The sequence below is a fragment of the Miniopterus natalensis genome, chromosome 12, assembly GCF_054644295.1.
Source record: "Miniopterus natalensis isolate mMinNat1 chromosome 12, mMinNat1.hap1, whole genome shotgun sequence".
Classification (NCBI taxonomy): Eukaryota; Metazoa; Chordata; class Mammalia; order Chiroptera; family Miniopteridae; genus Miniopterus; species Miniopterus natalensis.
Window position 1 is genome coordinate 7230112 of NC_142092.1, and position 21563 is coordinate 7251674.

Sequence of the window (21563 nt, forward strand, 5' to 3'; positions counted from 1 at the left end):
ATGAGAAATGAGAGTAACTCCACAGTGATATTCAGTAAGTGACCATTGAACAATGAGCTTAATTTCTAATGTAATTTAATATTAATTCCATATAGCCACATATTGGACAGTGGAGTTGTAGAAATTTGTATTCACCATTAGGGCTCTTTGGAGAGTAAGTTTTCCACAGGTAGCTGAATCACCTGATTTAGTTTAAAATTATGTTTTCTAAAATACCTTATTTATTATAGAAGCAAAAAAACTGCAGCTTTTAGTTGGGTGAATGAGTTTGGGAAACAGCAGGAGAGGAATCGATTGTTTTTAACTTTATATATTTTAGGAAAATGTTTTTTAGTCCCTTTTGGTGTGTGTTTAGGAACAGAGGTTTCAGGCGCCTTTTACTTTTCCCTGGGAATTACTTCTCAAGCCCCTCCTTAGTATGTCACAGACTCTCAAGATAGGTGGGGACTTTTTGTGGTGGGAGAACCTGTAGGAGCAAAGAGGCTTTGACTATTGTTTTCATCACTAAAAAGGCAGTAAATTTAGACTTAGTCCCCATGGTGGTTCTGAACCTGGTGCCACACCACCAGGCCTAGTCTTTGCACAGAATAAGCATGTGACAGTTATTTGGGGGGTAAATGTGTTCATTTTTATTATTATGCCCATATGCTGATGCTTCAGAGTATATGATAACTATAATAGACAGATATACTTGGATTTTTTTTTTTTTTAAACCCGTCTGATTACTTTGCCTATTTAATACATTTGATGTACTTTGAAGAAATTCTTTTGATTTCACTCAGGGTTGCTGTGTTCTCTCTGTCATCTTCCTTCACACTTCTTTATTTTCCTGTTTTGTCTCTTTTTTTCCGCCATCACTCTCTTTTTCCTTCAAAATATTGGGGGTTTTTTGGGGGGAGGGCATTGTATATTTGTAAGCAAGGTGATCTTTGACCTTGACAAGAAATCAAAACCTACTTTACAGTGTGGATGGGATCACATGTTACTGACCAGGAGATTATTTCCTGTTTGAGCAACGTGCTGCACATTTTACTAAGGCACTTTGGGCCATTAGGCTCTCTTGGGTAATTCCCGTATCTGAAATGTTTGGATTCTGTATAGACGTGTCTGCACATTGAGCACGTGCTGCCGTGGTGCCTGGCCTCTGACCAAGTGTCTTCTCACTTGCACAGGTTGCGCAGAGCATCGAGGACCACCATCAAGAAGTGATTGGTTTCTGCAGAGAAAATGGCTTTCATGGCTTGGTTGCATACGACTCTGATTACGCGCTGTGCAACATCCCCTACTATTTCAGTGCCCATGCCCTAAAACTGAGCCGGAATGGGAAAAGCCTCACCACAAGCCAATACCTGATGCATGAGGTAGCCAAGCAGCTGGACCTGAACCCAAATCGCTTCCCTATCTTTGCCGCTCTGTTAGGTAGGTGGGCAGTGTGAAATCTATCTCAAGTCATAAAGGAGTTCTGTAGCAAGAACATAGTGATATTTTATATTTTAGGGCTGGGATGTTTCGGATTCTATCTTAAATTGAAAAGAACCAGGGAATAGGCTCTCCTCAAAACCATTTCTTAGTATTATTTTTGGTGTTGCTGATAATGTGCTGCTTTTGCTATAACGTGTTTGTTTATGTATTGTGCTGTCCAGGCCGAAAAACTAATTTTTTGGAGAAAATGACAATTAAAAAAATCACAAGTGTTAACAATAGTCTCACTATGAAAATTAGACATTTAAACCTTTGGTGTAAATTATGCTTGTTATGGAAGAAAATATGCTGTGAATTTAATACTGTCATGTTGCCCCCCTCATTTTGGGGATACTCACTACTTTAAAAGAAAAATAACAGAAATAAACTATCTTACCTTGTTTATAATGCCTAGATTTTAAGTAAATATATAAATGTCTTTAAAAACTCCCTTGGAGGAATTTCCTAGAAAGGATGAAGTCTTGTTTTAACTAAGATTTTATATATTTATTGTTTTGCTTAAAAAGAACTTTACAATTCATCTATCACTTTAAGTCTGGATTTTATAGTTATTTTCTTTCTTTTCTCTTTTGTCAGCTCCTCTTTCTGCATGTCTGTAGCTACTTGAATATCCACCTCTAGGTTGCTGCGAGTGTATAAGAATTGTGTCCACAATATAAATAAACATGTTTTGAGCAAGGCCCTACTGTGATTAAAACCCATGAATGGCAGTGATGGGATTGAGGGCTGTTTCTAATACACAAACCCTTTTTGAGAGATAGGTGGGCTCAAGATAGTGAGATCATGTTGTACTCTTTCAGTTTGTATCTGTGGAGGTTAATGGCCCAATCTGGTTGTATTATGAGGGGAATTATATTGTGGATTGTTTTTTAGAAATTTCTAGTTATCTAGTTTTATAAACATTTCAATAGTGTTATACACAATTAGAAATTATTGTAAGCAAATTTTCAGTTTATTTGGTGATAGCATTTCAAATTGTATAACTACCACAATCAGTCATCAAAATTCTGATTTCATAAATTGTCTTTGGATCTAATCTCAAATAGGTGTCTTTAAGTTTGTATTTGGCTGTTTTCTGTCCATCTTCTTAGGCAACTCTGTGACTTGAGATTTGGAGGATTAAAACCAGTTTTCTAAATATTCTTTCCTATTTTCAAATATTAAAATATAAAAGTTATATTCCTCTGATGTTAAAAGTGATTATGTAGATGGTCACATTACAAACAGTTTCATATTTACTTAAACATTATGCAAAATGAGTTGGGGATATTAATGGACATTTAATGAACTGGAAAAATTGTATGCCTTTAGAATATAAATGCCTTAGTTTGTTTGAGATGTGGAAGGATATTTATTTTATTTAAGAAACATAGAGTATATTTCTTGGGATATAATGCCAACTCATACTCTTCTAGCTAAGTTATTTTGTGAAATTTTAAAATAAATGAAAAACAATCAGTAACATTATAATAATTTAGTAATGAATTAATTTAGGGCTTGGAACTCAAAAAACTTAGGTTATAAGCAAACTCTTAATTGGGAAAGCATCTTTATTTTAGATTTTGTGTAAAAGTTTCAGTTTCCTCAAATGAGAAAGATTATTTTTCTTCTTTCCTTTTTGTAGCAGAAAGTATAGCTATATAAGTGGTTTGCTTTAGAAAAGTTGAGTGGAGTATTCATTTAAAATGTATTTGACCCACGTTTTAACAGAGTATTACTGATGTTGGAATTGGCTGAATATTTTTTTATATAGAAGCTTTAAAAAATCTCAGACACTCATACTTCTCAGTAAAGTTGTGTGCAATCCATGAAAAGAGGAAAGCAGTGCAGAGCAGTGACTAGACAGAATGTAGCCATGCTCTTGTGCATCATGGCAGTTCAGTACTTCTGTATGGTGTTTTTGTGTGTTTAGAATATTATGATCAGGAATGTTGCACATGATCTCACTTTGTTTTGTTTTCTGGTAGCAGCTAATTAATGAACCTGCTGTCTGTGGTGGTGACTAAATTATGATATAAAAATCACAAAATTATTTAGGAAATTACTGCTTTTAAGTTGCATCGAGATAACTAACATTGATATCAGTAGATATCAGTAGATCAGGCAGCAAGCACTATAGTGAAGGGAGAATATTTCCCCCAAATGTAGCTTCGCAACTGAATACAGTTCTCGTTTGTGACATAGCTTGGCCATAGGGTGCACAGCTGAGTGATACTGCTTGGTGGTGTTATGGTCTGTTCTTTGTCACATCTATTTGTGGGTGGCAATGGAAATTACAGGAGGAGGGTGTTGATCCATGCCATGAGCAGTAGTCATTGTCACTTAGCCTTGCATAGAGAGATTTTATAGCTGCTGTTGAACTAGTTTACAGCGTGTAGTCTTCTCTTGAACCAGTGAAAACTTGTATCAAGTTGGCACTATCAGGCTGACCTTAGTCCTGTGCTGGGAAGTTGCTTAGGTTGTTACGCAGTGTACTCAGTGTGAGTGCTGTTGGAAGTGTACTGCAAATTCACATTGTACGTGAGGCAGCTGCAAGAAGTCGGCCTGCTATATGCTGCTTTGTATTAAAAGATGAAAAAAATATTCCTAATTTCTATGTGGAAGTTTTATGTGGTTTGTCAAATGAGATGGTCCTATAAAGTCATATTGTAAAGTCTGAAACACAAACAAACAAAGGTAATCTTCAGATTATAACATGCAGTGATAAGTTTTCCTCTGTTACTCATGGTGATAGCTTTTATAGTGTCCATGTTTGCATTCCAGGAAATCACATTCTGCCTGATGAAGACCTGGCTTCCTTTCACTGGAGTTTACTTGGTCCAGAACACCCACTCGCCTCACTTAAGGTACAAATTAATTTCATTTCCAACATTTGTAATCAGCTGCTGATTTTGTTTTTATTTTAATGTAGGTCATGTTCCTTTTTTGTAGAAGGAACAATGCCACAAAGTTAGCAGTGTTATGCCTTCCTCTAACTTCAGGATCTGCACTGCCTTAGAAAACAATCTACCTTGTCTTATTCCCAACACCTGTATTTTAGAGAAATTATAAATGTCCTTAAAAATTCCCTTAGCCTGGCCAGGCATGGCTCAGCAGTTAAGCATTGACCTAGGATCCAGGAGATTGGGTTGTGGACTTATTCCCCAGTGGGGGGCTTGCAGGAGGCAGCCAGCTGATGACAACTCTTTAATAATTGATGTTTCTATCTCTTTATCTCTCCCTTTCCCTTCCTGTCTCTGAAATCAGTAAAGATATATTAAAAAAAAAAAAAAATTCCTTACAGGAATTCTTCATGCCTTGTACCTAGAAGATGGAATCCTTTTAGCTTAAGTTTTTATGTATTAATTTTCTTACTTACAAATATGCATTTTTCAATAGGCAGTAGAGTCACCTCTAACTTAGATCAATGTGTTAGCATCGTTTGATAAATTTCGTAACGTCCTTATGCATTTTCTAAAACTATAAAAGTCTGTATAAGGCTTTAATGCTTTTTGAATGATGGAGACCAAAGTTCATTAGAGAAATGGGTTATTTTTACTTAATGTTGTTCTTATAAAGTGTCGTAACACTTAATATTTAATATATTTTAAAAATATATATATATATATCGGAGAGAGGAAGGGAGAGAAAGAGAGAGATGGAAACATCAATGATGAAAGAGTCGTTGATCAGCTGCCTCCTGCACCCCCCCTACTGGGGATCGAGCCCACAACCCGTGCATGTGCTCTCACTGGGAGTCGAACTGCCATCTCCTGGATCTTAGGTTGATGCTCAACTGCTGAACCATGCCCAGCTGGGCTGGAAAAACTTTTTATTTGCTGTTTACACTAATGAAGTGTTACAAATTTGTAACCTTGATTCAAATTCCTGGCAATTCCATTATTTAAATGCAGGTTGGGGAAAGTACAGTCTTAAATCAGGTAGACTTAAAGGCATTGTGCTCATTAGGTTTGTTAAGCAGTATGCTTCTGTAAGTTGAGACAAAATGAAGGCTTGTTTCTTACAGGGTTTGTGTATTTTTGAATAGTGGGGTGAGAGACTCCCAGGATCCCAGACCAGCTGCATAAGTCTAAGTTGAGCTAGCCTTGTTTAATGTGTAGAGGGTAGAAGTGAGGAGCTGTTTGAAGAATTATAGAAAAACTAAGTCTGTTGACTGGTCACTAACATCATTATCATGTGTTTTTCCTAACATTTTTGTAAAGAAAAGTATTAACTATGTAAAAAGTTGAAATAGAAAATGTCTATCAATATATCCATCATCTTGGTTCAACAATTGACATTTTGCTATGATGTATTTATGTTTATATTTGTCTTTTAATTCAACTATTTGGAAGTAAGTTGCTGATACCATAATACTTCACCTATGAAAACTACTGTTTCACCAAAAAATAAGGATAATCTTTAACTGATTCATATTACTATTATCACATCAACTAAATTAGCAGTAATTCCCTAATGTCATTTAATGGTAAGTCTGTATTCAAATTTTACCAGTTCTGTGAAAATCATTTGTACATTGTTTGCTTGTTTAAATTAGAATCTAATCAAGTTTTATGCATTATTATCATAAGTTTTTTAAATATTAGCTCGGTGCTATTATGGTATAATAGAGAAGCAATCCAAAATCATTTTTCAGTGACTTGATAAGTTGTAGGATTTTTAAAGTCACATTATGAAATGCAAGCACATCTGGCTTTGAGTTTAAAAATTGCAGTGCTTTTATGTTTTGACCTTATATACACATTTTCGTGTGGATCATCATTTCAGTCATCTTAACATAGATGATGGGAAATTGGATGTGATTTTTTTTTTTTTTCATGAACGTTGCTGCTGTGTAGAGTTGTCTGCATCCCATCTGCTTTGTAGTCTCTTCTTTTTCCCAGTTGTGAAACTAACTACATCTTTTGAAAATTTGGTTAGTTGTTGGTTGTACAGTACTTTGTATACACAGCTTTTAAAGATATCTGATTTTGCATCCCCAAGTTCAAGTCTTCGTTGGTCCATTCTGTTTATCCTACTATATTTTGCCAAAGTGAAATCTACTTAATTATTGTACACAAAGGATTGTGTTATATGAACTCATTATCTAACAAATTCAAAGCACTCCTTAACACATATTACCATGACCTTCATCCTCTCAGCGTTTCAACCTCACCATCCCCAGTGCTGGTTGTGTTAAGAGTGGAGCATGTCTGGGGTGGGCCTCTGAGTGTTAGGAAGTACAAGAAGAACCTGCAGGGTCAGGAGAAACGTAAGACGACTAGCTCATGGGATGGCATCCAAAGGAGGAAGCTGAGAAGGAAATAATTCTGTTTTGTGCTGCCTTACTTATTAATCAGGGAATCATGCCCGCTAGGAGCACAAATGCAGTGCTAGACATACTTGGAACCTAAAATCACATGAGGGCTGTAGGAAAAGAAGAAGTAGGGCGGTTAGTTAGGTTTCAGGCTTTTCAGTACTTCATTTTTGATGTTAAGAGCTGCCAGTAAAATGGTATCAAATTTCTTCGATTTGGAAGTAAAGAATATTTTATTTGTATTCTGGACCGTGGGAGGCCATTTCATGTAACATAAAATTATAGAAAGGGGTGGCTTCAGGAGTGTGGAGCATCTGACTGTGGTGGGAGTGCCTGACCATAAGCATGGGCTAAATGAGCACCCTTTTAAAAGGAGCTTTCTCAGTATTTTATTGTTCTTATGTTGTGGAATCTTGTTTTGGGTGAGTAGTTTTAATTTAAAAAATTTTAATTGTATTTGTATTCATTTTAATGTTTTTTGTGTTCTTAAACGTTATGCATTTCTAGGTTTTATCCCCATGAGTTGTTCATTACCCCCAAGTATTTCCAGCCATGGAGTCCCTTCTCCATCTTTTTTTTATTGGACAAGCCACCTTGCAGTTTTATTCCAGCTTTTCCTCTCCCAGGCTTCCTGCAAGCCTTGGTCTCCTGGAGAGTTACTCAGTCTCTATATTGCTCTCCCTACACCATGGCCCAGTTGTGGAGCAGGCAGAAGAGACCTCCCAGCACAGCTCTGCCCATCAGCCCATCAGCCCAGGCCAGGCCTGCACCTCTGTGTGGCCTTTTGACACGCTTCTTCCAGAGCTCCATCCAAGACCCAGCCTTTGCATGTCTCCCTTTCTGATTTAAATATTCTGTAGTGTTTACAACTCTACCTTCCAATTCCCTGATTTTTAGTCACTCACCTTCCTTTAATACCATTACCTTTCCTTAGGCAGCGGGATACCAGGACAGCCTATCAGGTCACATCAGGAACCCTTGGTCCAAAGTTATCCCTAACTTTATACTTTTTTATGCTTTACTGTCTGCCATCAAAAGTCACTGAGTAGTGTTTTTAATAAGTGTCTTTAGGAACAGTGTGTGTTCAACCCCAGGGAGGAGGAAGCTAGGCTGGTTCCAAGAGAAACATGTTAGGGTCCCAGGAACATGGAGTGGACAGAAGGGTGAGGTTGGGGCACATGGCAGGGCCCTTGGCAGACCTCAGGATGAAGTGCAGGCTCAGAGGTTCTCTTCCCTCTCAGCTTACCTGATCAGGTGCTGTGGGCAGCGGCTGCACCTGCTGCCCAGTGTCTGGCCATCCCTTGATCCACACACCTACTATGCCTGGGCCCTCTCTGGAGTTCACGTCATACATGGAGCTAGCTTCCAGAGAGAAGAGCAACACAATTTCAGGCACTTTGGTCTCTGGTATATCTAACATACTATGCAACCTTATTGTAGCAAGGTAGGCCATCAGATCCTTTCTGGAATCCTTTTTGAAAGTAAGTTGGGTATAAATTGTACATAAATGGAAAGATGGGTTTCACTTATTCTTAGTTCTTCCTTTTAAGGCATTGTAGAAGGTGACAGTTTGGGCACTACAGACCTTCCAGAGAAGGAATTCCTGCTTGCATATTAGTGTTAATTGAAGTTAACTCAATGTATTCCCTTCCCAGGAATTCATCCCACAGTTTTGTAAGAACGAAGCAGCACTTCTGAAATCCAAGGATGTTTTGGGCTCTAGAGGAAATAGTTAGGGTCTGGGAAGGTTGAGAAAAATAAACTGTTACGCAATGTGGAGGTGAGAGCTATCTACTCAGACTCCTACTCCTGGAAGACAACCACTTTCAATAGACTGATGTTTGATCCTCCAGAATTTTTTTAAAATGTACATCCTATTAATTTGTTTTTATAATGTCACCATCATTATGCACACGAGCTGCACATTCTTAGTGGTCCCTGTGGGACTTCAGTGCACAGAGTCCTTTTACTGAGCTCTCAGCTTTTAGTTTGTGAAAACCTGTTTTTAGTTAAGTTTTATTTTGAATTTATGTATGGAATGGTTAAAAGGAAACTATAAAACTGAACTCACAAGAGTTTTACTTATTTATGTCTTTCCATTAGAGTTTCCTTCCCTGTCCCCATTGGTTCTGAAGTGAAGGTGGAAAGTTTGAAGTTCTAAGGAATCTGCTGGAACGGGTAGAACCTCAAGTATAGCCTTTCTGTCTGTTTTACAGATGGGGGAGGGGTTCCCACAAGCATTTCTGGTAAAGGGGCAGGGTCTTGGGAGGGATTTGTGCTCCCCAGTTGTTGCAGAATTGCTTTCAGCTTGGCTCCTCCCCTGAGGGACTAGGCCTGCCAGCAGATTCTTCCCTAGTGAGCTGGAATGGATGGCCCATCCAGAAGGAGCAGAACTGAGACATGAGAGGGAGACTGAAAAATACACTGCTTACAGTGTCTGACTTCTGAGGCCTTGGAGGGGGCAAAGGGAAACAAAGGGAAGCTCAACTAGTGGCACTTTTACTCTTTCTATGTCTTCTTATGACCTGGAAGCTACTAGTTTTATGTTAAATCTAGCATTGTATTCTCAGCCTTAAAATAAGTGTGCAGACATTTCTAGTTTATTTCCTCCCCCATGGGTCCAGATCCCTGGCACTGTCCGCAACCAGGCCTTCTCCATCACTGATGGGAAGAGAGTGCTCATATTGGAATAGGGCTCTCGTGGTGGTTTTCTGACCCCGTCCTCTTACACCCTGCCCCTCACCAGTGGCCCCTGCACACCGAGCACTCTGAGGTGGCTCACCCTGAGACATTCCCTTTCTTGAGACAAATCTGGGACCAGAGGACATATGGTGAAGTTGATACTTGTCAGCCAGTTACTTCTAAAACTGCCATTCTTGATTGGAAAGCTTTTCTGTTTTTATGACAGCTTTATTGAGATAATTCACATATCATAAAACCTACCCCTTTAAAGTATACAGTTCAGGTGGTTTTTATTGTTCACAGAGCTGTACAACCATCATCACTACGTAATTTTAGAATATTTTTATCACCCCAAAAAGAAACCCTGTGCCTGTTGGCAGTCATTCCCCACTTCTCCCCGTCCCCCAACTCCTGGCAGCCACTAATCTGTGGATTTGCCTCCTCTGGGCGTTTTATATAAGTGGAATTATGTGACTTCTTGTGTCTACCGTTTTTAATTATAATGTTTCAAGGTTCATCCATGTTGTAGCATGTGTCAGCACTTCATTTCTTCTATGGCCAAATAATATTCCACTGTATAGACATATCTCCCACGGTTAATCTATGTATTCATCAGATGACGGGCATTCAGGTGGTTTCCACCTATTGGCTATTGTGAATATTCATGTACAAGTCCATGTGTAGATCTGTGTTTTCATTTCTCTCAGGCATATACCTGGGACTGGAATTGCTGGTCAGGTGCTAACTCTGCTTAACATTTGAGGAAAACTGTTCCCATCCCTCCCCGCGTAGTGCGAGGCTCTGCTTTCTCCACATCCTCACCAACACTTATCTGTTGTTTTGTCTTTAACCATCCTGGGGGTCTGATGTGATTTGGTTTTTGTCTCTGATGACTGGTGATGCCGAGCATCTTTTCCTGTGCTCACCGGCCATTTTTTGTATGTCTTCTTTGGGTAAATGTCTATTCATATCCCTTATCTATTTTTAAATTGGGTTGTCTTTTTATTATTGAGTTGTAAAAGTTTTTAAAAATATATTCTGGATCTACATCTCTAATCAGATACGTGATTTGTAGATACTTTCTGTGGTTGTCTCCACGTTCCTTGATGGGATGGGGTCCTGGATAACTCTTTTGAGACTCAGGCCACCTAAATGTACCACCTTTTACTGCTCCTAGTCACTCCTCTGAAGTCACTTTTGTCATTTGTTACAGCTTTGGGGACCTTATCAGTCTTTCCCATTGCCTTCCAGAATCCTGTGAGCTCAGTGTATTGGAGATTGCCCACTGACAACGTGCTCTTTGTGTCCCTTAACTTTAGTGCTCTGCCCTCTACTGACTGTACTGTAGCCTTCTATGCCCAGAGTCATGCACTGGCTCCTCCTCTATCTGAAACCTTAGCGTCCTTTCTTTCCTCTGTCACCGTTGCCTTCTACCTTTAGTATTCTCACAAGCTGACACTTTGCTCTTTGGCCCTCCGTGGAGCCCTCGGCCCACTTTCTCACAGTTTCTCTTTCCTGCGCCAGCCTGGGACCTCCCGGTAGGTTCCCGTGAACTGGCTGTACCAGCGTCACTCTTCCCTTCGTCCTTCCTCCATCCCCCCTGCGCAGCAAACCCCTCCACCCGAGGTAGGTGCTGGAGTCAGCATCGTCTCCTCTTGAGAAGCACACGGCTGAACAGGTGGATGCCACTACACATTTATGGTCTAAGTTAAAGAAGGACCTAAATAAATGGAGAGGTGCTGTGTTCATGGATCAAAAGACTGTTGTTATTTAGATTTACTGCATCTTAATGAAAATCCCAGCAAGCTTTTTTTCTGTAGAAATTGAAAAACTGATTTTAAAATTCACATGGATTGCAGAGGAACTAGAATAGCAACAGAAATGTTGAAAAGGAAGAACAGAGTAGTAGGACTTAATGTTACCTAATTTTAAGATTCACTTTAAATTATAATAATCAAGTCAGTGTGGTACCAACATAAGGGTAGTTGTGTAGATCAGTGGAACAGAATAGTCCAGAAATAGACCTCTACATGTGTGGTCGGTCATTTTTCCCAGAAGTCCCAAGGTAACTAAATGGGGAAAGGATAGTTTTTATAAAAACTGTATACCCAATGCAAAAATTAGAATATAAAAATTAACTCTAGAAGAAAATGTAAACGAAAATCTTTGTGACCTGGAGTTAGGCAAAGATTTCTTATTACAGAATGAAAAGCAAGCAATGGAGTGAGAGGACCTGTTTGCAGAATATATCAGTGTTTGGGTACTTAAATCCAGAATGTGTAAAGGACAGCACTGTAAGAAGATACAGCCCGACCAAAACCTGTGAAGGAGAGTTTTGAACAGGCACGTTGAAGAGTGCCTACTAAGCACGTAAAGGGATGCTCCGCATCATTAGGGAATGCAAGTTAAAACCACAGGAGATGCACTGTGACTGCGAGGATGGGCCAAATGAGGAGACTGATGATGCCCAGTGTCGGGAGGTGCCAGCACCAGCAGCTCTCAGACGCGGCTGGTGGGAGGCAGAATGGTCAGTTTGAAAACAGTCTGGCAGTTCTTACAAAGTGCAACACATACCCACCATATAACCCAGCACACCCATTCCTGGGCATTTACTCTTGAGAAATGAGGTCAGACGTTCAAACAAGACTTGAACCTGAGTGTTCTAGTAGCTTTATTCATTGTAGCCTCAAGCACACCAAGCCATCTGTCTGAGCTGCTGTGGGACAGTCATGCAGTGAAGTGCTGGTTGCAGTGAAAGGAACAAACTGCTCATCTTGCCGTCTGTATGAATCTCAAAAGCGTCATCTTAAGTGAAAAGTCAAACACAAAGGAAATATCTAGGATTGCCTTTCTGTAAAACCCTGGAAAAGAGGACTGTGTGATAGCAGATTAGTGGTTGCCTAGGGCTGGGATGGGAAGGGGAATTATTTGGGGTGATGGAAACGTTATATTTCATGATTGTGGTGGTCACACTAATGTGTGCATTTTTCAGAACTCGTGAATTGTGTGCCTGAAATTGACCTATTTTCTTGCATGTAAAATAATCTCCGTAATACTGATTTACAAAAGTGTGTACTCTGACTTGAATCAAGCTCTTAGTGTCAGCAGTTAATCCTTTTATTCTCCTAATGTCTGTCTGGAAAGTCATCAGTCTCTTCAGGTCTCTCTTTATTTGTGAGACCTTTCCCCTGCCCCCAGCTCTGTTCCCATTCTTCATCCATGCCTATTTTCCTCGCCTGCGACTAGCCTACCCTGACATTCTGGAGCTGTTGTCGCTGAAGGCACTCAGAGCATCTGTGAACCTCTGCCCCCTCATTCACCTCTTGGCCTTCAGTTTATAAATGCAGTTCTGTCCTTCCCTCATTTTCCTAGCTCCCTTCTTACCTGGGAATCTACCGAGGGCGGCCTCTCCTAATGTCCCCAACAGTTTAACTCCTGCACTGAATTTGGGCCCCCACAGTGGGCCTTTGTCCAAGGCTGCTGATGACTCAGTTGACAGGTTTGAAGATGGCTTTCAGCCTCCCTGGGGCCCTTGACACTGTCACCTGTCCTGTTTGCCTCACTCTGCCTTGCTCCCCAGACCCTAGCATTGTTCTGTTCTTACCATGTTAGTTGTCACTTATTTGTTCAGTATATAAAATCCCTCTAAAGTGACCAGCCTTTCCAGTAGTGTATGCAGCATGATTAGGTGATTCTAGGATTTTAGAGGCCACCAGACATGCAAGGCCAGCTAGCCCCACTGCAGGTAGAGAGCCATATCCCTGGGGTGTGCGCGAATGGAGGGGAAAATGCCGTGTTCTGCTGAGTGTGGGACACTCAGGGTTTCTGTCCTGACTCTCCACTCCCAGGGCTGCCACCACCAGGCTCTAATATCCACCCTGCTGTGGGACTGTTAAACCCTGCAAGTGGGAGTGGTTAGAACTTCCATGCCTTCCAGACTGACTAAAATGTGCTGTTCCAGGGACTTCCTCACCATGGAGCTGGTGTGCGCTAGAGGTTTTTCATTTTCACATGGGAGGACTTGGGTTTCTAGGAATGTATTTCTAATCCACAGCCACAGACATTGCAGTAGTCCTCTGCAGTCCCTTATGTGGAATGTATCTTCCTAGAGAGGAGAGCAACTGCTCATACGTGGAAAGCATCATTTCAAGAAGAAACTATTTTTTTTTTTTGAAATTGAATGTACTATTGTGCACCTGAAAATGTACATGATAATAGCTTAAAGTGTAAATACCTGTTTTTTTCAGTGGTTTCTTCTATTCCATTTGGTTAGCCTGAGTTTTTCTGAAACCCCCCCCCCTTTTTTTGGTATCTCAAAACAACATGAGTTTATTATCTTACAGTTCTATAAGTCACAAGTCCAAAATGGGTCTCACTGAGCTAAAATGAAGGTGTCGGCAGGGCCTCATTCCTTCTGGAGGCTCAGGGAGAGTGTTTTCTGTCTTTTCTGGTTTCTAAAGGCCACCGCACACTGTGGCCCTCCCTGCACTGGCAAAGCAAGCAGTGGCTGGTGGAGTCCTTCTCACACTTCATCTGGTAAACAGCTTTTTTGCTTCCCTTTCCACATTGGAGGACTCCACAGCGTTGAGCCCATGTGAACAATTCAGGGCATCAGGCTGGGCCCGAGGTCAGCTGGCTACCCTCTTACCACATTCACATGGGGGGCGGGGTGACAGGAGTGCACAGCTCTGGGGGCGCAAAGCCTTTAGAGCCTTTTGCCCCCTTTATCTTTATGCTCTTCATGACAAAATAGGAAATAAAGACTTCATTTTAATTGCTGGAAACAAAGTTAGTACCTGATTCATCTTTGTTTCTAAGAACACAGGGGCATAGCTATAATTATATTTCTCTTTACTTACCTTTTCCTGGTATCAACTATTCTGAGACAATATAATACTCCTATGCTTGATTCCATGTGTCTTTCATCAGTCATGTCCCTCAACAGGAAGGGATACCAGCCTCCTCCCTAGTCTTTCTGCAGTGGACTCGAGTGCTTGGGACTGGGTTGTCCAGCACAGACCTGCTGGCTGACATTGAAAGAAAGGAAGCTCTTGTGACCCAGGGCTTTACCATGGCTGTGTGCTGGCTATTATGGGGCTCAGTGTCTCAGGCTTGGAACTGATCATGAGCAGGTCACAGACCTGGTCTCAGAAGTAAGGAAAAGCTGTCAGATGCTGCTTAACTGGGCTGTATTTCAACAAATGAAAGGGAGATCATGCCTTGAACCTCAGAGTCCCACCAAGAGCTCACAGATTGGTAGTAATTGGGCCCTTAGAAGGAAACACCACCTGGAGTTTCTGGGCCCTATGTTTGGAATTAGGGTGTTGACATGTGTGCTTGTTTTCTCAGGTCCGGGCCCACCAGCTGGTCTTACCACCATGTGATGTGGTGATCAAGGCTGTGGCTGACTACGTCCGCAACATCCAGGACACCTCGGACTTGGATGCCATAGCTAAAGATGTTTTCCAGCATTCTCAGGTAGATGTGTAGACTCCAGCAGTGCTCTGCACAGTGGTGTGTGCCGGGTTTGGAATGGGCTTGAGAAGCACACTGGCTGGCCATGTCCAGGAGCACTTTTGGGCTGTTAGGCCTCCATGCTGGCTGGGAGGACTAGCACCTCACCTTGCTCCTCCAGCCTCCCCTCTAGGCTGCACAGAGGAGGGAGTGAGGGAGATGAGTGGTGAGGTGTCTGTTGCTCCTAGAGTTTTATTTGGTAGGATTTCTACTAAGAAGAGAGATGTATCAAGTGAGTCAAGTGAAATTGTGAATCTCTGACTTGTCCTTCCCTTTAGGTGATGGTCAGGGATTTCATCTTCCTTTTGTGGGAAGTGAAGAATTTGAGGGGTCGGGGTTAGTAAAAGGGGTGAAGTTTGTGTGACTTCTGTCTGTTCCCTGAAGAGCTAAAACAGCTGCCCCACTTGCTGAACATGGAAAGTGAAACTTCTGGCAGCACCAGAGATATGGCCAAGGAGAAGTCGAGGGCTGTATCCAGAACCCATGTCTTCTGCTGCCGTTTCAGATTCTGTGTTAACTGCTTTGCTTTCTTGATTTTCCTTGAAGATTTTAATGTCATTCTAAATCCTTATCTAGCTTGAAAGGCTGCAGATTTTTTATACATGTACTGAATTATAAATATTGTTGAAACACATGACCAGTGGCATGTTAATTTACAAAGGTTCTCCTTTGTTTATTTTAGTCTAGAACAGACGACAAAGTTATTCGATTTAAGAGAGCAATTGGATATTATTCAGCGACTAGTAAGCCTGTGGCATTTCACCCACCACACTACTTAGGTAAGTAAATCAAGGCCTCTGCGATGGATGCTGGCCATGCAGTAACAGAGGAGATTTAAATATTTCCCTGATAACCCTGCGGGCTTCTTTTGAGAGGAGATTTCTACAGTTATTCAAATAAACATAGCCGAACCTCCGGGGCAGACTGAATAGTAATCCCTGAAAGTATGAGGACCAAGAGGAAACTTAGACTTACGAAAGTCAAGGAGAAAAGTAGGGCCATGAGGACCAAGGTTGTAGATGGTGGTGATGTTGCAGTCTCTGTGTCCTCTTTCAGAGTGTGCTGGGGACATAGAAGACCTGCCACATCTATAGATGTTTTCACAAATGCATGGATGTGTGTCTCCTCTTTTGTTGCCTTCCCTTCCCCCCCCCCCAAAAGACTAAATTTAACTCAAGAGATTTAAAATTGGGGAATAAACACAATTGTAAGCTCTTTGCCTGAAGACTGCTTGGTAGTGACTATCTCCTGGGAGGTTGTAAAGGACTAGCCTCCTCCCAGAGTCAGATTGCCTTTCTTGGGGTCCAGAGCAGTAAGGCTCTGAGAAATAGTGCTGCCAGTTGGTGTCCCGGTGTGCTTACTTTATATACGACACAGCGTGTTCCTAATGCTGTCAGAGGAAGAAGACTTTTTACTGGTTTCAGAAGATTAATCCCAGGATTGAAAATGCCCCTAATACTTGTCCTTCATGTTCTTTCGCTTCTTCAAGCACAGTGCTACTGTGTGCTGTGTACGTGGGGGAACAGAGATAAAAGGCAAGTGCTGGCTGTTGGTGGCTGTCTCTATGGGTGGGTGATGGACAACTGATGTCTTGATGCCATGGGACCAAGGAGGGTGGGGGCAGCGGGTGCAGGCCTTATCCTCTGCTGGCTGAGCCCCCTATTGAGACTGTGGTTCTCACAGAGGCCTCCTTATGGAACAGGTGCTCGCTCTTCTGTTGCTTTCCCCCCACCCCCTGCCACCATTCATTTTCTTCCTGCAGCCAGAGTAGTGTTTAAAAATGTATCGGTCCATGCTACTCCCATCTCATTTGAAACAAGCTCCCGACTTCCCACTTGCTTCCCTGTGGTCTGACTCCTCTTGCCCTCTGCCCCTCACTCTCCAGGCCCTGGCTTCATTCCTGCCTGGAATGTGTCACACTGGCTCCAGTCCTGGGGCCTCTGCACTGGCTGTGGGCCTAGAGCTCTCTTGCCCTGACTGGCTATGCTTGGGCTATTCCAGTTTCTGAGATGTAGGCTTCACTGTCACTTCTCTGGGGTCTTTCCTCTATATCAGTTCACTAGGCCATCATCATGCCACCTAACTTTAATTTTCTTTACATTTCCTCACACCCACCTTCCACTCCTAAGAATGTCAACTCTGGGGGAGCCAGGATCTCACCTGCCACCTTCATTCTGTACCTGCAGTGGGAAAGTACTTGGCTGCATGACTTAAATCATGAAAAGTTGTTGAATCAGGAGAGTGAAATGATTGGATGTGATTTAGGATTACTCTTGGAAAGGGGGACTTGGGGTATTGGAAGGAGGGACACACGATACCATGTATTACTTTAGTTAGGGCAAGACATGAAGGAGACGGATCAGGTTGTCTCGGTTTCATCAGGCACAAAGGATGTCCAGTAGATGCTGTTGAGACAGGTGAGAGAGACTGGGTTCTGAGGCTGTGGGCATCCTGATTCCTCCCCCTGGCTGCAGGTGTCCTGTTTTAAAGTGGTATACTTCAGTGACTATGAAAAAGAAAGTATATATAGAGTGCTTTAATGAATGCTTATTACATAGCAAGTACTGTCACTGTTATTCTTGTAGGAGGAATGGCTGGAGAAGGCAGTGAATGATTAATGTTGAATAAATGGCTAGAAAGCCTGAAAGGAGCAGCTCATAGGACATCCTTGGCACTTCCTGTATCTAAGTGATGTCTAGTTGTCCTGTGACAGAGATGGTTTAAGCAATCATTGTTGTGTACTTGGGACTAGAACACTTATTCAGGAGGAGAAAATTAGGAGAAAAAGATAGAGAAAGACACTTAACATTTGGCATTGATCTGAGCTGATAGCTGAGTTTTAATTAGGTTTAAGTTTGAGCTTCTTAAAAATATGTAATGTTCTATAAAATGCTTTCATATTTTTATTAAATCAAACAGCATTTCAATGTAAGTATTATATATTTCATATAAACACCCTCAAATATTTCATATTTGACACCCTCAAATTCAGTTTCACTTTCACTTTTTAGTGTTTTATGGAGAACAGTGGTGTAATTGGTAAAAAATCTGGGTTGTTTAGAGTGACATTTTAAGGCAGGTTAATGTAGGCGATAAGTACCTGTAAATCCTATAAAGCATTTCCTGAGGCTCTGACTTGCAGAAATCTGAATTGTACCGAGGGACTCACTAAGCACCGTCACAGAACCACAGAGGCAGTGAGTTGGGCAGGGTGGAGTTCAGGGTGGCTTGTGTGTGGTCTGGAGGGTCAGGATGAGATTGGAGAGAGCTTGGGGCAGTATTTGGAGGGAAGGTTTACTTCAAGTTATGTACACATAACTTGGAGTCAGCAGAAATGGAATCATGTAAAAATCACTTGTTGCTTTTCTTCTGATAAGTATAGGAAGAAACAGAAGTACTCTGGAGGTCTAGCTCCTTGATTTTTGCCTGTGCTAATAGTGCTAATAGGAACTCAGTGGGCAGTGAGGACTGAAGTGGAAATTCAGAGTCTAGAAGCAACACGGACTTGGGGGAAATGCTTTCTTGGCATCCCAAGTCAGGACCTGAGACAGTATTTTCCATAAAAATACTCTTATAAGTAGAACATAGGTCATAAGTGGCTTTTGCCAACCATAGTGATTATATTATTCTATAGGAAAGCACATTAAGAATTTTGAACAACCAGTATTGGAACCTAACTTGTTCATTAGAACCTCTCTGTGTTAATCACTTTAGAAATTGGAATATGTGTAGTGTTGTGAAGAAATTTTAAAGAATCATACTAGAAACTTAGTATGACTATTGGGAATAAAAATGGGGAGAGCTGACTATAACCAGAGTTTTCTAAACCTGCCTGGAACTGATATATCAAGATCTTCATTGGGCTCAGAATTCTATATTTTCAAAAGAAAAGCCTTCCTGGCTGGGCCCATGTGAATTGCCTTTGGGGAATGACTCTGTCTTCGTGATTTCCCTCTGAGCCTGTGGTCCTCTGCAGCACTGAGAAAACCTCAGATCTCTGCACACTAATCAGGTGGTGTGGACGTTGCGGAAGGAACACAGACGCCCCCGTCCCATTGCTGTGAGGCCTGATTGTACAGCATGTGGTCCTTTTCAGGGTGAAAAAAAGGATGTGTTCCAATCCATACTTTGTCAGAAACTGGGAACTGGAGATCTAGAGGGGATTATAATTTTGTCCTTCCCATCACAGCACTTAACGTCCATCTCATCTAACCAGAGACTCCCTAGTCTCAATGAAACACAAGTAGGATATGTCAAAATTGACCTGTCAGCAGCACTTGGTTTCTTGGTTGAATCAGTAGTTCTCAAACCCTAGCTGTGCTTCAAAGTCACTGGAAGAATGTAAAAAAACAAAGATGCTAGAGGCTACCTCAGGTCTGGGAATGTAGACTTTGTAGGCAGGCACAAGCTAATCATAGTATATTTGTAAAAAGCTATCCCAGTGGACACAAGGTCCAGCGAGTCTGAAAAAGCATGTGTGGTGTCTTCCTCGCCTTCCTCAGTAGCTGAACTCCCACCACACAACCTAATGGACCAAACTCTGAAACATTGACACCACCAAATGCTGATAAGCTTGTGGAGCACAAGGAATTCTCATTCATTGCTGGTGGGAATGCAGAATGATGCAGCCAAACTGGATCAGTTTGACAGTTTCTCACAAAACTAAACATATTTTTACCGTAAGATCTAGTAATTATGTTCCTTGGCATTTATCCAAAGGAGTTGAAAACTTAGGACCACACAAAAACCTGCACATGGATACTTATAGTAGCTTTATTCATAACTGCCAAAACTTGAAAGCAACATAGATGTCCTTCAGTAGGTGAATGGGTTCATAAACTGTGGTCCATCCAGATAGTGGAATATTACTCAGCACTAAAAAGAAATGTGCTGTCAAGCCATGAAAAGACGTGGAGAAACCTTAATGCATATTACTAAGTGAAAGAAGTCAGTCTGAAAGGCTACTATATGATTTCAACTGTATTACATTCTGGGAAAGGCATAACTATGGAGACAGTAAAGCGATCAGTGGTTGCCAGGAATTAAGGGGGGGAGGGAGGCAGGAATAGGAGAAGCACAGAGGATTTTTAGAGCAGTGAAGCTATGTTTTATTATACTATAAAGTAGGCACATGTCCATGTAAATTTGTTGAAATCCTTAGAGTGAATCCTTAGGGCTCACCACCAAGAGTGAACCCTAAAGTAAACTATGGACTTCAGTTGATGATAATGTTGATGTTGAGTCATCAGTTATAACAAATATACTACAGTAATGCAAGTACACAGTAATGTATACTTTCTGCTAAGTTTTTTGTAAACTAAACCTGCTCAAAAAAAAAAAGTTTATTAATTTAAAAAAAAAGAGAGAAGAGTAAATGAGCTCCTTAATGTGTTTAATTCATGGCAGGCACTGTGCTGGGTGCTAGACAGTGTGGACAGATGTTACCCTTGTCCTTGTAGACTCGTGAGGGGGGATCCTACAGGAATGTGAACAGGAAGGTCAAGGAGGACCAGCCCTGTTAAGCTAATGCTTCATTCTATGTTTGTCTTTTGATTATAGTTTGGGGTAAGGTTTGGAGGTAGGGTAGGAATTTTGCAAGGAGATAGTAGGGAGGATGTATATGCAAAGGAGACAGCATGTGCAAAGGGGTAGAGGTGAGGGGACAGTGTGGAAGAAACAAGGATGTGGTTGGAGCACAGGAAGAAGGGGGAAGAGTGGTCAGGTGATGCTTGTTTGTCTGGGCTCAGTGGCCATGCATGGCCTTAGGATTTAGACTCACTATTAGGACCACAAAATCTCATTGAGGGATTTTTCATTATAAAAACTTAAGTTATTTTGAAACTATTATACACACAATGTACTTCTATAGGAAATAAACGTCAGAGGAACATTACTAATTCCAGAGCCCTCTCCCATCTCCCTGTCACATTCCCCTCCCAGCACCCTGAATTCTGTATTAATTGTGCCATTTTCTTTATTGTGTTTGAGCCCTGAAAACTAATCGGAGCTCTGTAAGTAGGCAGGCTTTCCTGGGGAGGGGGGTTTCTGTGGAGGACACATTCCGGAGAGAGGTTCAGAGATGATGCCTCAGAGCAGAGAGAGGCGGTGGAAGCCAGGAGCTCAGAGTAGTGCAGCCAGAAGAGGAGTCCTGGTTACAGTTGTCAGCAGAGGTGAAGTGAAAAGGAGGCTTCTGTGGCACTCACAGCTCCCAAACTAGGTTTTAGCTTTGCAGCTTCCTTTGTGCTGATAGACATGGAAGAGGGCGGGATAAATGGCCAGCAACAATCCACCAAACCCACCTGTGATCCCTTCCATGGGGCTTGACATGGGAGGGAGGGTTGAACAGGCTTAACCTGTTATGATTAAAGCTGAGGGGTGGGACAGTGCTTCTGGTCCCTTGGAGCACAGAAGTGGGGGTTCTGATGGGGACCAAGGGAGGCTGCTAGGCAGCAGGACTGCATGGCAAATAGAGAAAGAATTGTGCAGAGAACCTATTGAAGTAGGAGCTGTTGCCACTGGGCAAAGAACAGACTGCACAACAACTGCAAAGAAAGGACCTCTGGATCTTGCAACTGCCAGCATGCTGGCA

At 41.6% G+C, this 21563-nt stretch overlaps 1 protein-coding gene across 2 annotated transcripts in view; it reads left to right on the top strand.

The window, feature by feature from the left end:
* Positions 1–21563, top strand: part of FAM120A (family with sequence similarity 120 member A) — a 96523-nt gene that overhangs the window by 16259 nt on the left and 58701 nt on the right. For both annotated transcript variants that reach the window (XM_016214323.2, XM_016214324.2), the window contains exons 2-5: positions 1173–1419; positions 4246–4328; positions 14810–14938; positions 15657–15753. In XM_016214323.2, coding sequence (XP_016069809.2) covers positions 1173–1419; positions 4246–4328; positions 14810–14938; positions 15657–15753 — 556 coding nt within the window. The remainder of the gene's footprint in view (positions 1–1172; positions 1420–4245; positions 4329–14809; positions 14939–15656; positions 15754–21563) is intronic.